The 17,577-nt window shown below is 53.9% G+C and overlaps 1 protein-coding gene across 1 annotated transcript in view; it reads right to left on the bottom strand.

The window, feature by feature from the left end:
- Nucleotides 1-17,577, bottom strand: part of Dpysl2 (dihydropyrimidinase like 2) — a 52,564-nt gene that overhangs the window by 13,860 nt on the left and 21,127 nt on the right. The window contains exons 3-7 of the mRNA XM_010623583.3: nt 9,417-9,581; nt 7,123-7,184; nt 6,597-6,677; nt 6,097-6,165; nt 2,534-2,654 (exon numbers count right to left, since the gene is read on the bottom strand). Coding sequence (XP_010621885.1) covers nt 2,534-2,654; nt 6,097-6,165; nt 6,597-6,677; nt 7,123-7,184; nt 9,417-9,581 — 498 coding nt within the window. The remainder of the gene's footprint in view (nt 1-2,533; nt 2,655-6,096; nt 6,166-6,596; nt 6,678-7,122; nt 7,185-9,416; nt 9,582-17,577) is intronic.

Here is a 17,577-nt window from a genome sequence, read left to right as displayed (position 1 = left end):
TACCACCCTCCCCTCGCAGATGGGAAACGAGACCTAAGGTGATAAGCAGGTAGCAGAGTCACATGGCTGGAGCTCCACGGAGCAGGGTTTGATCAGACACAGGATATTGATCCCACGGAACAAACTCTTAATACGGCCTTCTATCGTTTCCCCACAGTGCTCTGGGAATCCTGGCTTCCACAGGGCCCAGGCCTCTTGGGGCGCCAGGCTCGAGTTTCTACCAGGTCTGCAGAGGAACTAAACCCAGCACACAAAACTCACAGGCATGGCCAGCGCTAAAGCTGCTCGAGGTGTGGCAGTCTGTGGCCGCTGTGAAGATTGTGGCCGCAAGTTAGACACCCACTGACCACTGACCAGGTCCCGCACCCACTCCTCCCTGGCCGTGAGCTTCAGTTTACTCTGCTGCAAAGTTTAATGTACGAATTCCTGCCTGGGCTTTCTCCCCAACTGTCAGGCAGATGAAACCGCGAGGCTGGCTGGGGTTCCTCCTGGGTCTTGCTTGTTGCCACCCAAAGACACAGAACTTCTCTCCAGCAACTCGAGCGTGCCTAACGCAAAGGTTTTCACAGGCCAGGGGGTGACAGTGAGAATATGTAACCCACCCTGGAAACCACAGGGGGGCTCAAGTGGACGCCCACCGGGAGCACGAGTCAAGGAGGCCCCCTGGCGCTCACCTCCAAGAGCCATGCACGGCCAAAGGTGACAAGGGCAACGGAGAGGAGCCCTGGGCCAGAGCCAGAGCTCGGGAGTGGATGTGGACATCTGACCTTGCACCCAGCTCAGCACCTGCACAGGAAGCTTGAGGCCCAGGACGAGTGGGAACTTGGGCCCCGCCAGGGGTCACCTCCACCTGCCTCCAAAGCAGTCAGCAGGGTGACCCCTCCTCAATGGACAGGTGAAGGCCTGACTATGGGGACACCCGGGCCAGCAAGGCCTCGATTCGAAATTACATTAAAATGTTTGTCTGATATTCTGATTCTTATCATCTGAGTATGGAGTGATTGGTGAAAAACACAATCCTACTGCCCCCTTCGAGACACTACGCTAGCCATCTCCATGGAAACCACAGGGAGGGCTGTGATGGGGTGTCGAGGGCTGAGGCCGCTCCCACTCCCGCAGACGGCAAAGCCACCTGGGTGATGAGGCACCACAGACAACGTCATCATCCACGGGTCTCCTGGAAAACAGCTCACAGCGGATCCGGATCTGAGCAGGTTCTGTTCTTTTAGGCGACACTTTCTTACTTGGAAAGGACAATTCCTGTGAGCAGCCAGGAGAGGGCAGGGCCCCAAGGGGCAGCCCAGCAACCACTTGATGCAAAGCTCTGGAGTCCCAGGGAGCTTGGAAGAACAGAGGCAAGAACTCGGGGCCATCCTGAACTCTGGGGCCATCCCGCAGCCACCATCCAGGGGATGAGCAGGCTCCAAGGTCCCTGAGCAACTTACTCTGGGCCTGTACCGAGTCACCCACCAGGGAAAAGATCACATCCCAGAGGACAGTCAGAGCCAGCGGGCCAAAGTGTCATACGGAGATGAGGACACAGAGGGAGACGCAGAGACTAGGACGATGGGGGTGTGGAGGAGACTGAGACAAGAGAAAGAGAAAACTAGAAATCCAGAGGGAAAAGGAGACACAGTGACGAAGGGAGTTAAGAGGCCAAGTGGCAGAGAGACATAATAGGGAGAAAAGAAGGAGCCCTCTGTTTATTTACTGTTTTGTGTTGCTTTTTGAGACAGGTGTAATTCACACTGGCCTTGAACTGGTGGCAATCCTCCTGCCTCAGCTTCCAGAGTGCTGGGATTACAGGTGTGCATCATCATGCCAGCTAGGAAGGAACTCTTCCAGAACGCTCATTTCAGATCAGGCTACGCCCCCACATCAATTAGCTCACAGGTTTTCCATAGTGGCATCAACTCCTAAGCATAAAGCCCACACTGACTGGCTGAATTCAGGTGACACAGGGCTCTGCCACATCCTTAATGGATGAGGTCCTCCAGGGAACGTGCCTCGGGAAGCACCAGGAGCTGCACTTAGGGAATTGGCTCCCAAGGAGCAGCTCAACAGACCCCAGGGATAAGTGAGACCCGGCCACACCCTGAATGCATCCCCAGACACTGACAGGCGGTAATTCGAGCTCCCAGACCTGCAGGTGATCCGATCCAGGGTGAAAGACACCTGCACAGGGCTCTCCCACTCACCGTGGAGGACAGCACCTCCGACCACAGAGGGGAGATCCATTTTGCAAAATAACCCTGCCCAGGAGCCGCTGGAAACTGACGGAACCCGCATGTATGCTGGGCTTAATTACATCACACAAATTAAATCCAACCTTTCTACGGGGGGCACCAGCCTTGGCTGTGCTTCTGCTTTAAATAGACGTAGACAGGGCGCAGCTGTGGGACAAAGGGAGGAAACTGGAGCTCCCCACCCCGCTGGGCTGTAATTAGGTAAAGGCCGGAAGGTGATGCAAGCGGCCCGCCTGGCACAGGCGGAAAGGAGCCCTCCCTCTCTCCACACCTGCCCGCAGACTCACCCTTCTTCCGGGCCTGGGCGATGACTTCGGCGGCGCTCTTGCTCATCACCTTAGTGACATAGAGCGGGCAGTTGGTCTGGTTGGCGATGGTGATGGACCGATTCACGGCTTCCGCCTCGACCTGAGGGAGAACTGAGCATGAGAACTTGGATCCTCCACCCACGACGCTGCAGGGTCCCCACGTGGCACCAGGGTCCCTCGATACCGGGTGGCTGCAATGATGCGGTGCTTCCCTCTGGAGCTTTCTCAAAGCGAGCTCATCAGCCCGGGCCTGTCACAAATGCAGATTCTCAGGCCCCGCCCCAAGCCCAGGACCAGTGTCTAGTCGTGCGGGTGGCAGCCAGAATGAGGCTCCGGGGTTACAGCCCTTGCTGGTTTTCGAGAACCCCCGCACCCAGACACTGGCTGATCTCAATGGGGCCATTTGTTCTGCTTCTCTGCTCTTGAGTCAAAACCTTCCCAGACTAACTGCTGGCGGCTCATGGAGGAGGCCAGCACTGCCCACAAAAAAATGTGCGCTCATGGGGCTGGGGCAGCAGGCAGGCGGCAGCATCTGTACACTCACAGGCCCCGTAAGTCACAGCCTGGTACAACCCTGGGTACGGCCTGTGATGGCTGCTGAACAGCCCCTCAGGGAAGACACCCTGGCTGGAGTTGTTTTACAGGGAAGTCACCAGATTTCTGGATATCTGTCTTCACCCAATCTAGGCAAAACGCTGTGGTATGAATTCTTGGAGGAGAGCAGAGGGGAGGCCACAGTGCCTCTAAACAGCAGGTGCTCAAGGGGATTTCTGCACAGGCACTGTACAGGCCTTCCCTTTATTTCCTGCACTTCTGGCCAGGGCTTCAGCAGAACAGCATGGCTCCTGCCTAGCAGCTTTGCTGCGCTGTCTCCAGGACCGGCGGGCAGGGCTCAGGTCAGCAATGGCCTCCCAGGTCAGCTTCTCGGGGGATCTGAGACAGCCTCACTCCCACGGAGCCGCTCAGCCGGCCACCCGGGAGGTGTCAGGAATGCACGGGCAAGGCAATGGCTCCTGGAAGCACTCCTGGGACACCCAAATGTTTTTAATTCCTGGGATAGCTATGGACCCACCCTCCCGGCCCTGCCTCCCGCTGCTCTCCTCACCAAGCAGCACTGCAGCCTCAGGAGTCCCCAAGGTGACAGTGAAAGGGGCACCACCATTCGTAGCTCAGAAGGAGCAAGACGCAGGCCCTGGATCTGTGCCGCGCGGACTGGAAGTCACAGTGTTCTAATTAAGGGGACCACGAACTCCAAGCCTCTCATTGGCAGCTGCTCCCCCTGTGGGACTGGCCTTGGGAGAAGAGCCGGGCTCTGGCTATCTGCTCACCGCTGGGGATGGAGTTCAAACCCCATCCTGCCCCGGCCAGCTAACACATCAGCTCGTGGAAGAGGAGGTCACTTAAACCCCAACTCTCCACGTCCCACCCAGAACATTTTACCCATGATCACGTGTACATCTCTGACACAGTAATACTTGTCTCAAGTAACCGAAAATAAAATAAAATATTACAAAAATAGTGTGAGACTTTAGAAATCAAATAAGAAATTTGGGAGGCCACCAAGTCCACCTTCGGATGTTCCAGATGAAGCAACAGAAAGCCCAGAGAGGGAAATAACCTATTCAGTGACACACAGCAGCGTCAGTGCACTCAGGTCCTCAACAGCCCATGCCCTCGGCTCCCAGCCCATCGCAGTCACCTCATCCTGTGAGGCCCCACTGGGAAGTTCCCGCTCAGGGAAGGATCCTCCATTACCACATCCGAGTCCCTGCGTCTCAGACACAGGCTCTCACACTGATCTTTGCTCCCAGGCCACCCGTTCTGTCCTATATATCTACTTCCTGCTGCGCCCTTCTCCCCAGCTCCCTGTGAGTCCTCTCCACAGCGACTTCTCTCCTCGTGCCATCCCCACAGGGCACTGCCCCATCGCCACTTATCCCTCTCGGGTGGGTGACTTCCGGAACCCTGCACTCTTGGTCCGTCTTCTTGGCTAAAACCCAGAAGAGGCCCTACCAGATGGTCTCACACAGTGGCTGGGACGGAAAACATACAGCGGCAGGAGGGTGTTTTGCAAAGCTTCAGTACAAGTTGGCCATCAGTATGCTGGTTATGGAAAGCTCTGGAACGTTCTGCAAAGCTCCTGGAAGTCAGACTGTGTGTGTTATTAGCTGCTACCCCTATGCACTGCCGGCTCCTCCCTCTCTGGGCTGTGACATTCAAGTCCACTCAGAGTGGTTCCATATTTTGTTCTCTGTATCACCCACGCAGGGCTTAACACACAACAGAACTCTCTGGGCAAAATGGAAAATGATTACCAGGAGCTGGGAAGGTGCAACTGGAACCTAGGGACAGAAGTGGAATCTCCCTGTCTGCCCTTAAAGCCCACATCCCCTACTACTCACCTCCCAGGCTGCCCAGAGCGGAAAGGATTCATAAAAGGCCCACATCAGTGATCGGCACAGAGTAGGCACCCACTCCTGACCAGCCAAGAACCGCATTCCCCATGAAGGAGCCCACATGGTGAGCCACAGGGCCTCTGCAATTCCCTCAGAGATGACTGCTCCAAGGGAGGCCTCCGGGGCTGAGCTGTGTACAAACGGTTTTGATTTTTCTGGTCAAAGGGGCAAGCAGAACAACGCCTCCCCGACAGCTCTCTCCTTTCCGTGAAGGCCAGGCCAGCTTACTTCCTGCTTGTGTGTTTGGCTCTGCAGAAAGCTCTAAAGCTCTGAGATTTCACTGCTCCTTCACCTCCTGCCAGCTCTTTCTGAAAGGACAAAGCTAACGCTATGCCCCCATCAGCCCAGGCCCTGCGGATCTGCCCTCCACATCGCCCCCTCTTCTGTCGCCTCTTTCCAGCAAAGGAAGAGGACCAAGCACTCCCAGGACACCCTCCTCCACCCTCGCCCAGAGCTGCCAGGCTGCTCCGCAGTCAGCTCTCCCATCCAAAGCCCCTCACTAAGGAGCAACTTCTGCAAAGTATTTTGAAGCTACAACCTCGGGCTGAGGCCTGATGTCGGCTGAGACACACTGCCCCACGCCCTCTGACTTTCACCCCCACCATCAGAGCGTTGTCAGCCGGTGCTAGCCAGAGCCCTGTGCTGACTTCTGCAATTCTGAAAGATTCCGTCCACCCAACCCTGGGGATTGTGTTGTGCTCTGTGAAGGCTTGTTGTGGGAAAAGGAACAACTCCCCCCATGTATCTGAGGGATGTAGAAGAGTTTTCTGGTCCCCGGTAGAATGTTTGGGGGGGTTTGGCCCCAAAACCCAGACTGCAGGATGCTACTCAATGATGCCACTCAAGAACTGTGTGTCTTCCTAGCCAGACGGAGAGCGCAGCAGTCATGGCCCCCCGTGCTGCCCCCAGGCTCAGTCAGGCTTTGCCTGACACACACACACACACACACACACACCGGGGAGACCCAGTCTGCATCAAAGAAGCCCCATTCTCAAGAGACACAAAGTGGGTTCTGCGTCCTTGGCACAGTGCCCAGCGGACATGAGTCCTTCGCCCATTGGCCCTGCACCCAGGTACGGTGCTCACCTCCTCCGGCCGGCTCAGCACATGTCCCTCAGGGCCCGTGATGCCCAGATCCAAGATCCGCTGCTGCTCCTGAAACATACAATGATGGCCAGGCGGTCAGGGGAGCCAGACTTCAGGAGGCTCTGAGGGCTGGAGACCTGGGCACAGAGCTACCCAAGCATTGGCAGGACCCCCAGGCCTCCCTGAGAGTCGGGGTTACCACCCCAGCCCCACCTGAGGAGGTTGGGTCGAACCTCCCCAAACCACCAGGCTGTCCCTGGGACACTGCAAACCACAGCATCCTAGCCTTGGGCCACAGCATGCAGGCCTGGGTGTGCACAATGAACAGAACAGGAATTGCCGTGTGCCCCACTAGTGCCCGTGTGCAGCCGTGCCCAGCACAGGACACCGGGCTCTCTGGTTTCCCAGGGGAGCAATCAGCTTACTGAAGTCATCCAGCTTCCACAAGGCTATGTCCTGTCCTCCAGGGATATAGGAAGGACAAAGAGGGAAGCCCCTACCTCTGCAATGATGTCGCCGTTTTCCGCGTGGACTTGGGCTATGGCACCAATATCCCGGATCACACTCAGGACTTCATATATCTGAGACAGAGGAGGCAGGATCAGAGACGGGGGACTCTGTCTGTCGGCTCCATTTCTGGGATGAGAAATGGTGCCCCTCGGCTGCTTCCCTTAGGGGTAGGCAGGCCCCGGGGCAGAGTTCCTGGTCACTTCCAACAGAGGAAGCCCCCTCCGCCCTTCACAGCAGGAACACAGCAAAGGGCACAGCGGAGGGTGAGAGGCTGGGGTCAACACGAGGTTCAACGAAGAGGCCGAGGGCGCTGTGTCCCCCAGCTAAAAGTTCCCAGGGGCACATCCAGCACACGCTGGGGCACAGGCCCTCCGTGCACACTCTCCCAAAAGGCTGACTGCAGCTGTCTGAATCCAGAAGCTGTGTCTCATGCACCTGAGGACACACATCTGGTGGCAACTGCTCTCCCTGACAAGAGGCGGTGAGCCCGTTCACACAGCCAGCTGGATCTCTTACCTGGGAATCCGTGAGCTGGAAGCGTTCTTTGAAAGCCATGTACACGAGGAAGGAATTTACCCCTAAGGGACAGACAGAAGAGAGAGGGAGACATGGCTTTTAATAGCTAAACCCAAACCAAATCATCCGGGAGGGAGGCGGTAAGAAAGTACATTCGTGTGTGTGTGTGTGTGTGTGTGTGTGCGTGTGTGTGTGTCTGTGTGTGTGAGCCTTTGCTGAAGAAATGGAGAAGACAGACAGAAAGACAGATGGAGACAGAGAATGATACAGGAAATGGGGTGAACCAGAAGCGACCAGGAAATATGAGAAGGGAGCTCATGAGAATGACTTTTACTATTCTTACAACTTTTCTATAAGCTTCAAATAATATCAAAGTTAAAAGCCACGATATTCCTCCACCTACGTTCACAGCAGCATTCCTCACAAAATCTAAAATGTGGAAGCAACTCAAGCACCCACTGCTAGACACAGAGACACACACACTGGGGATGCACCTTTAAAGGAAACCGTGATGCATCCAACTCGGGTGACACAGGTGGACCTTGGGCCAGTGACACAAGCCAAGACTCACAAAAGACACACGCTGGAGGAATCCACTTGCAAAGACAGAAAGGCAGAGAGGGGTGTCTGGGGCTGGGGGTGAAGGGGGAGGAAAATCAGTTTCAAGGGTACTGAAAAGTATGGACAGAGGAAGACAGAGGCGATCAACACTGCACTGAACTGCGCCCCTCACAATGGATAAAAGTGATCTGTGCTGCGCGATGCGTATTTCACAACTATTTGAAAAATAAAAAGGCTGCCCTCAAAACACGTCTGTTATGATGATTAAAAAAGTGAACTAGAAAGGTATGTGGAGATCAGTAATAAATATTATTTCTTTGTCCTTGTGCTGATATTTTCAGAACCATTTTCTTTTTTTCTTTTTTTTTAATAAGGCCCATGACTTCAACAAGCAGATGTGTCACAGCGCTCAGCCTGGCCTCTCAGAGTTGTTGCCTCCCAAGGCACCAGACCAAACATCCACACCCCACATCCATCACAATTTTAAACAATCGTCCTGACAACCTCACAGGCTCAGGGGGGCCCTAGAAGCTGCCTGAGTCAAATGCCACCGGACATCCTGGCCCTGCTCTCCTTGCCAGGCAACAGTTGCCATGGTAACCTCCAGCCTAAACCGGAGAAGATTCATTCTAAGTACTGAAAAGTTAAATCCAATGGAGTGTGCGTATCCACCAAAGAGAGGTCAAAATGTTGCCTATTTTCTTGTTTGTAAAGCTTCATGCTAGCAAGACTCTTAGGAGACATCTTAGGAGTTCAACATCCTAATTGAAGGAATTTTTTTCTTAAAACTTGAGACCCATAAAATTTTAGTGGTGGGCTCAAGGTCACACAGCTAATCTGTGGAAGGGCAAAGAAGCCAACCTGAGACTGAAACCTCTCATTCTCGCGCTTTCTGTATGCCAATGACGGACACCCACCCTAGCTACATAAATCTGTATCCATGGGAGGACTGTTTGCTTATTTGTTTTGTTTTTAGGTTTCTGTTTTTCTAAGACAGTGTTTCACTTTGTATTCCAAGCTAGCCCTGAACTCTACGGAGCCCAAGCTGGCCTTGAATTCATAGTGATCCTCCTGCCTCAGCCTGAGTGCTGGCCCTCCTATCATTTTACTCACGGCAAATGAGCCTGGAGACTCAGAGCCCTAAGTCAATAGGTGCTTCCTTGAAGGCCAAGATTCAGTGAGGTCACAAGTGAATGACCCTGGGGAGCCCCCCACAGCCAATCTCTGGGAGACCCACAAAGAACACATGCTTTGCTCCACCACCTGCACCCCAAGGTGCGAGCTGACCAGAGTCCTAGAGGCCCCCTGCAGTAGAAAAGGCTGTGCCAGCCTCCCTGGGGATCCTTTCAATCCCTGGAGATTTCTCAGTCACACAGACCCTGAGATGGTCTCCAAAGTGTCTCCTCACCCTCGCTTCCATCCGGGGCATGTGGGTTTGCAGGAAGAGGCTGCCCCAGCCCTCCCGCCTCAGGCGACTCCCAGCAGTGCTTGTCCTCCTTAGGAGGCTCCATGGCGCTCAGCTCCCAGCCCAGGCACCTCGCACGGGTCGGCTGGGAAAGGAATCAGCGCAGAAGCCAGGTCTGCTCTCCATGAAGGTGATGTGACTGTACCTGGTCGGCCCGGGCTTCAGCCCGAAGCCCTCGGTCCTGGCCAGCTCCGGGCAAGCCATGCTTCCCAGAGTGGTGCCCACTTATGGACAGAAACAGGAGCAGGGCCCAGTCTGCAGGACCTACCGTGGTCTTTCACCAGAGCCTCCATCTCCTCCTGGATGCCCTTGTGCCACTCGGTGATGTCCACGTGCAGTGAGTAGTCGCAGCAGGACCTGCTGTCGGCCCACTCCCTCCACTGGTCGAAGGCGGCTAGCAGGCTCGTCCCAGGCTCTGGGACAACGTGGTCAACTGGAAGGAACAGACATCCGTCATCAGGGACAAGAAACCCACAGGCCACGGCCGGCAGTGTCCCCCCGTCCTCCACCTCCGAAGATGGGCTTCTTGGGTTCCCCGAGGAGGTCAGGAGACAGCAGTCTCCCCAGTCAGTGTCCTAAGAATGCACTTAAGCTGCGAGAACCCAGAAACAGAAGGCAGAAACTTGGCCCTGGGTCAAAGCTCTGGTGAAACCAGGCCTGCACGGCCGATCTGATTTCCCAGCTCAAATCCCCGGGGCACACTTGGGGACAGGGAGTCCTTACGGACAATGGCAGCGTCAGATGCCTGCAGGGAGCAGCCAGACTCTGCGTGGGGCTGACAGTGCAGTGAGCCGCCACAGCGGGCAGCCAGGCCCGAGGCTGGACCGCGGCCAGGCACACTGGGCCTCTCCAAGCCTGGGCGTCCCCACCCTCTCCAGCCGCTCAAGTTGCCCAGCATAATACCACTCTGTAACTGAAGGGGAATCTTTCACCTCAAGAGTTCAAAGCCCGCTGAGACCGTAGCCGCTGCTGTGTTATTACTGAGGTAGGCTGATCGGACAAGATGGGACTGCGATGCCTCAGCTCCCCTATTCACCTGCAGGAAGCCCTTAAACTGACTACTCAGTCTCCACTGCCCTGGTTAACTGGGGACACAAATTCCTGCACGTAGGATCGTTATCTGGCCTAAACAAGACAGCATGTCTGTCAACTGACTTAAATCCTCCAATGGCTTCCCACATGAAGATTAAAGTTCCAGCTTGGCCCTGGTCTACCTCTACAACATGACCCTGGCCGTCTCTAATTTTTTTTTTTTCTTTTTGGTACCGGATATTGAACTGGGGACCTTAGGCTTTCGAGGCAGGCAATGGAGCCACTGAGCTAAATCCCCAGCCTGCTAACTTGTACTTTGCTATCCAGCTACACCACTGTCTTTCAGTTGCTGCAAGAACAGCCTGCTACAGGCTGATCTACAAGATCTAGCCACAGGGCCTTTGCATGTGCTATTAGTATCTCTCCTAGGTTTTGAAGAGCTCTTGCCCAGCTACTACGATGACAGGCAGTTTACTGGAATACTGTCACCCATCTTCTTCATGGGAAGCACTAACATACAAACTGACATGGTTTGCCAAGGTTAAATCAAACATGTGCAATAATAAAATTTAAAACCCAGGGTTCTCATTACTTAAAACAATGAGCCATTCTTCTCGATAAAATGTTAGATTTTCTACTGTCAGGTAGGCAGTTCTGAGATCAGAAAACGCCATGGTAGGCAATGCTAGTGAGCTCAGATTTCTGAAAAGGATCAAATTTTGCAGACATCGCTCAACTGTGATCAGCTGAACTTGGCTTTGACTACATCAGAAATGCAGCATTTGATACAGCAGCCACCCTGGTGAGGCATTACAGATTGCACACACATACCGAGTGTCACTGTAAGAATGTGCAATTGCTATGTAAAAATTAAGTGTTTTTTTAAAAAATTTTAAATATGGCCATCTAAGTGAAATTTTCTTTTGACAGTGCTCTGCTGTAAGTATTTATAAATAAAGAGTATAAAACATAAGCATTTGTTCATGTAATTAAACCAGCATATACATGTCTGGAATCTGTAACATGACAACATCATCTAATGACTACTAAAAATGATGGACTCTTTTAACACAAGCTGTCCCGTTGGTAAAATGCTAACGTAGACATTGGCAAGGCAATTCCAATTTTTTTTGAAATTGTACCTCCAGGCTCCCCCAAAACCACAAAACACCACCTTGTAGCCATCATTTTGGACGGTCCCTGGCCACGTCCTGCTTCCTCCTCACCCTCTGGCCAACCGCCATCCCTGAAGCCGCGGCCTTCTGGAACCTGGGTCCTGCAGGGGCTGTCCACCGTCCGCAGCCCTCTGGCTCCCACCCCTCAGAGCAGGGACTGGATGTCCAGATCCCGGAAGAGCTCAGTAACTTTCCTACCTATGCGAAAGCACGTTCCACTGGGCAAGATCGGGCGGAAAACCAAGAGCGCTCTGGGCATCCTCAAGCACAGAGAGGCCCTGGTTCCCAGATGCCAGCGCAGGCGGCTGCCCTAGGACTGCGGACTCCCCAGGGGCTAAATCCCTTCTGTACACAGCCTCGTGTCTGCACAGGGCCTGCGCACGCACCCTCCCGGGTTTGTTTTGTGGTTTGGGGGGCAGGGGGCGCTTCTGGGTGCTGAGGCCTGAGCCAGGGCCCCTAAATATGCGCCGTACCATGCACGGCACTGGCTGCGACACCGACACCCTGGGCTGCGTGCAGACCCAGGGCGAGTGCGGGCCGCGGGGCATAATTCAGTTCTGCTGCATGGCGTGGGGCACGGGAGAAAACCACCTTCTTAAAAAACGATTTCTCTGAACGGTGTAATTTTGCTTTAAGTAGAAAATCACAAAACTATCGAAAACTTTAGAGAAAATTCGTATCGCATCCAATCCAATGAATACCACCCTCCCAACGCTCCAGCTACTCAAGTCGGCCATATTTTCTCTACGTCTTTTGCCCATATACTGTATTGCTCATTTATAGGCTGCCTCTTCCCCAAAATGTTTTTGAACTAATTAAAAAGAGACTTCAACTATAAAATCTGATTTTAAAAAGCGAACTAAAAGATGACCACAAAGAAGGAAAACAACAGTGGACCATGAAGTGAACAAAGCCTCCTGCAGGTGTGTGTGTGTGTAGCTACTGAACACGTGTGTTTGCGTGTGCATCAGGATGTGTCCAAGGATAAAGAGCACTCATGCTTTACAACGGCTAAATCTACAGCTAGGCTCCCCAGCCAATGAAAATAGGGAGCCTGAAATGTTCCAGAAATCTACAGCTTTGGAATTTAAAAAAAACACATTACACTTGTAATCCCAGCACTCAGGAGGCTGAGGCAGGAAGATCACTGTGAGTTCCGGACCAGCCTGAACTACACGGTGAGACCCCACCTCAAAAAAAAAAAAAAAATCACTTCTCAAAGAAAGACAAGATCCCATGCTCACAGTTACTGAATAATCTTTTCCCCTTGTTGATGTATGGTGATTCTTTAAAAGCGTTATTATTTGATAAATATTTTAAATTTACATATGTAGTACATTACAGAGGGGGAAGTCCAGGTTTGGACCCTGAACTGTTTTCCTTTGTTCCGTTTATGTCGGCCAGTATTAAATACAACTGCTTGTTGGCATATTTTAATATTTGGTCATAAAAGTTGCCCTTTTATTCTCTCATTTTTATTATTACTTTTGGTAGGTGGTGTGAGGAATAGAGCCCAGGGCTCTGGCGTGATGGGCAGGGTCTACCCCTGAGCTACACCCAGCCCTCTAGTTTTATTCGAGAAAGCTCATTTCCTTGGCAGTACTTGTTCCCTGAATCTCAGAAACAGGAGACCACGCGAGAAGACCACGCGCACCACCACATCCCTCCAAGAACCTCAGGCAGCGCCTGCTGCAGCTCCCCTCCCCCCAGCACTCCCCAGAACGGGAAGGGCACTACCGAGGACCAGAGAGAAGACTTAGAGCTGTGGCTCCCTCGGATGCTCCCCAGCAGCGAATGACACTTGGAAACGCATCCCTGAGGAGCCTGTACTTGTTTTCCCACAGCCCTCTTCCACCAGAGCACCCCTGGGAACCGCGGCTCCACGGGAACGGGGCAGAGGGTCACCCAACTTCCGCAGGGAACAGTGTGGGCCCGGACGCAAGGACACCTCTCTGGGGACCTTCCGGAGCCAGCTGTCCCGGCACCAGGGAGCTACCAGCCATCGTCTTGGAGGGCACAGGTTAAAGCACCTGCTGGCCACAGCCAGCACCACCTGCCACCAGGCCACTCCCGCCCTCCGGAAGCAAAGCAAAGCTGGAAACTCTGCTGTGGCACCCTGGAGGCCTGTAAACCTGCCTGGCCCTGGGGCGGTGGACTGAACTGCTGCCATCAAACCATCAGCGGGTATTTCCAGGTGCTTCTACACACTGCTGATCCACAATCCAAAAAGCCAAAATTCAAAAATGCTCAGAATCTGAAACATGTTTCTACAAGCAGAAGCTTCCACACCTGACCTCTTGTGACAGGTCCCAGCCACAGTGCAGGCACACAGGTAGGAGGGGTGGCGCCCTCCTGTAATCCCACCTCTCTGGGAGGCTGAGGCAGGAGGATCACTTAGCAAGACTCTGTCTCAAAACAAAAGAATAAAAAAAGGGATGGGGATGTAGCTCACTGAGAAGGCCCTGGGTTTGATCCCCAGTATCACCACCATAAAGAAAAAAAGGCACGTGAAAATATTGTATAAAGTTACCTTCAGTCCATGTATATGAGGCATTTGAAACATATTAATTTCACGTTTGGACTTAGGATCCACCCTCACAGTATCTCATTATGTGTATGAAGATATTCTAAAATTAAAAACACTCTGAAATTTGAAATTCATCTGGTCCTATGCATTTCAGAGAAGGGATGTGCAACTTGTCCTCCCATGAAAACTGTCAAAGGCACCTCCGCTTTCTACACAGACTGACGGAGACACAATTCACATACTTTCAAATTCACCCAGCTAAGGGCACAACGTAGTGGTTTTGAGTACATTCACAGATCCGTACGGCCAACACCGCAATCGAGTTTTAGAACACCCCGGAAATAAAACCTGTCCCCATTCACAGGCCCTCCCCACTCCCCGCTACCCCTGCAATTCCCAGCCCTAAGCAGCTGCTGATCTACACCCTGTCTGAGGCTCTGCTCAAACGTCACATTTCTCGGGAACCGACCCAGTCATGTGCAGTCCTGTGTGCTTCCGGCCGCCCCTACTCAGCATACCGTATGCGGGGCTCGGCTGTGGCAGCACGAAATCCTACTTCCTTCCTTTCTCTAGGACCCCAAGCGGCTTCTGAGTCTATCTATCTGCACACTTAAGGCACAAAGAAACAGGCCTCCACCATCCCCTCCCACCTGAGCTCAGATATAAGCCTGCTTTAGAGTCTGCAGGAGTTAAAAGACCCTTTGAACTTTTTGTTGTTTGCTTTTGAGGCCCCTACAGACCCACATGCAGTTTAAGAATCACCCTGGGCTCTGCACACCCTTCGGGAAGGCTCCCAGCCTGCACCACTCCTCGGGTTCCGCTCCGGCTGGTGCTTGCTCAGGAGGTCCGGGGCCCTCTTCCCAGCCGGCCATCTCACTCTCTCTCCTTCCTCCTCCTTTCTCGGTCCTTCTTCCGCACAGCCAGCCCGGGCCTCCACACCCGGGGAACAATGACAAACGGGCAGGCATCGCGCTCCGGTGAAGCTGGGCACGGAAGCCTGGCGCTGCCCGCACGGCAGTCCCTGCCTCTGTCGTGGTTCTTACCCAGACGCCCCCCAAAGGCCAGGCTCTTGGAACGTGGGTGGATCTCGGAGGACACAGCTGAGTTGCCCCTCGGAGGTGAGATCGGTCAGTGGGAAGAGGACTCCCCGCAGCTGTGTCTTCCTTCCGGCTGCTTCCTTGGCCTCCTGTGGCCAAGAGGTGAGCAACCGTCCTGCCCCCAGGCTTTCACCACGCATCCTGCATCCCGCCTCGTGCCCCAGAACTGAGGGTGGAGACCACCACAGACCAGGAGGCCTCACAGACCTCCCCTCCTGAAGCCGTGGGTGTGGGGTACTGAGCGGAGGGACGGGACGCGAATAAGGCTGTCTCCGGTCACTCTTCCATGCCGCGGCTCTGCAGGGCCGAGGTAGCTGGCTCCTTCCAGGCTGCTGCAAGTGATCTCGGAACTCAAGGGTCCAGCTGAAGAGTGAGGCTGGGAGTGGGCCAGAGAGCAGGCCTCGGGGATTTCTGATTGTAAAGATGGCCCTGGGGACAGCCACGTAAACCACTCTGGGGAACAGATCCACCTCTCCTCCAAAGCCTTCAACAATGAGAAGGGATCGTGGGACCAAGGGACGATTCCACGCTGCTGCCCGCCGCCCTCACGCTGGCAGAGTGTCCGAGCACCTCTCGGAGTGTGGACGCACACCTCCCCTCACGGGATGCTCCGACCCGGCCGGCAGGGCACGTTCGCGGATGTGGGGTCACAGGCAGGGCCCGGGCGATGCCCAGGCAGCCAGTGAGCTCCCACACACTGCCTTGCTTTACGGCTTCACAGACCACCCCTTTTCTCTGCGCTGCTAGGAAGAGCAGCCACCCCAACTCTCCATTCCCAAACCCTCTCTGGGCCAGGTTTACCCGGGTGGCAATGAACAAGCTTGGCCCAGTGGGCAGTGGGAAAGGAGCAGGTGGACGGCAACCAAGGGCAGCAGGTTGAGAGCTCGGCCTCGTAAAAGCCTCCTCTGCGCGGCCTGCACCATCTGTGGGCAGCAGGGCCTCGGGGTCCCAGGATTGTGACCACCAGAGCCAACTGAGGGGCGTGGGCCAGACGTGGGGCCAGAGGGCAATTTCAAAGCCTCCTGAATCCACCTGCCATTTTACTGATGAAGAATCTGAGTCGGAGGAAGGTTCAAAAGTTGCTAAAAGCTGCATAATCAGATGCGGCAATAACGGAATTAAATCCAGGTCTGAACTACAATTCCTTAGTTTTCTTTCCTTTTGATTAGGACAAAACGTTACCAATAACCCACCACCCTAATAATAACTACTAATCTTTCTCTATTTTACCTTCCAGACCTGTTGTGTCCACATATTTTATGGGGGTATAATTACAGGGCATCCCACCTTTAATCATGTGGGGTTTTTTTCCTTAATAGCATGTTGTCTTAAGAGTCTTCAAAATTCAGTTTTTAATACGAGCCACTCCTGAGGGGATTCACTATCATTTTCCTAACCATTTCCCTACGGAAGAACTTGTAAGGTTTTTTTTTTTTTTACAATTTCCCTTTTTATACATAATGCTCTCCCGAACACATTCACACAAATGCCATGTCCGCTATTCTAAGTGGCTCTCGCTGCACCATCTTGAGTTGGCCTTACGGGGGTGGACTATAGCTCTTAAGCCAGATGACTGCAGTGTGTTCCAAAAGTATCCCCACCTTACTCTGTCACCAGCAATGCCTCAGGATGTCACCCCTCCCAATGCCGGCCCCACTTTATTTGCGTGCCATTTAAAGGGGTAAAACAAACTCGGGAGTCTTTTCCCTCTGCCAGGATGCGTCTGTTTCAGATCCATGGCTACTTTCCAAGAGCAGATCAACCAGCTCCCAAGGACAGTTCCGCCAGACCACGATGCAGTGGCCTCTTCTCCCACCTCGGTCCTAGCACTCGGTGCCTTGCCCTTGTCCCCTCTGTATCAGCCCGAGTGGGGCTGCCTTGCAAAGGCCGCCGAGTCCCCTGACCCAGGTCCAGAGAGAGGGGCTGGCTGTGTCTCAGCTCCCAGTCCTACGCTCACAGACACGCACACAATAGGAAACACCGTCCCCAAAGCCGGGTGGCACAGCTGCAGCACCAAGGTGAAGACAGAGCCAAAGTCACTGCAAGGGAAGCTCCCAGCTCCGGGCCCACGTGGAACCTCTGCAGGGGCACTGAGATCCTTAGCTGAGCACAGGGCGAGGTTTCTGTTTCCTGTCATCAGACGGACATTCGGAACAAAGGCCGCATTGACAGCATCCCCTGTCCCTCACGGGTAGGACAAGACAAGCTCAGCTCCTGGCCAGCATGTCAATCCTGACGCTCCTCAGGCAGGGACTGCAGGCCCTCAGGCTCACGGTCTCAAACGTCCAGCTCACACAACAGGGCCCCAACTGCACCGTCCTGAGAAGCTAAAATGCCCTCTCCCTCATCAAAACAATCCTGGGAGCCAGGAAAGTCCACGCTGGGTGAGAACAGCCCCAGCATCCCAACCGTCCACCCTGAGCTCACTGGGAACAGGGCCTGGACCATGGGCCTCAGGATCACTCGCCTCACCATGGGCTTGGGGTGCCGGGGCTCGCCTGGCTTGCTTGAACCAGTCACAGGCGAGTTGTTCAGCCCCTCAGTGCCTCTGTTTCTCCATTTTCCAAAAAGAAAAAAAAAAAAAAAAAAAAAAAAAAA

Source organism: Fukomys damarensis, unplaced genomic scaffold (assembly GCF_012274545.1).
Source record: "Fukomys damarensis isolate Sample0158 unplaced genomic scaffold, DMR_v1.0_HiC HiC_scaffold_18, whole genome shotgun sequence".
NCBI classification, from domain to species: Eukaryota; Metazoa; Chordata; class Mammalia; order Rodentia; family Bathyergidae; genus Fukomys; species Fukomys damarensis.
This window is presented reverse-complemented; position numbering and strand designations above follow the sequence as displayed.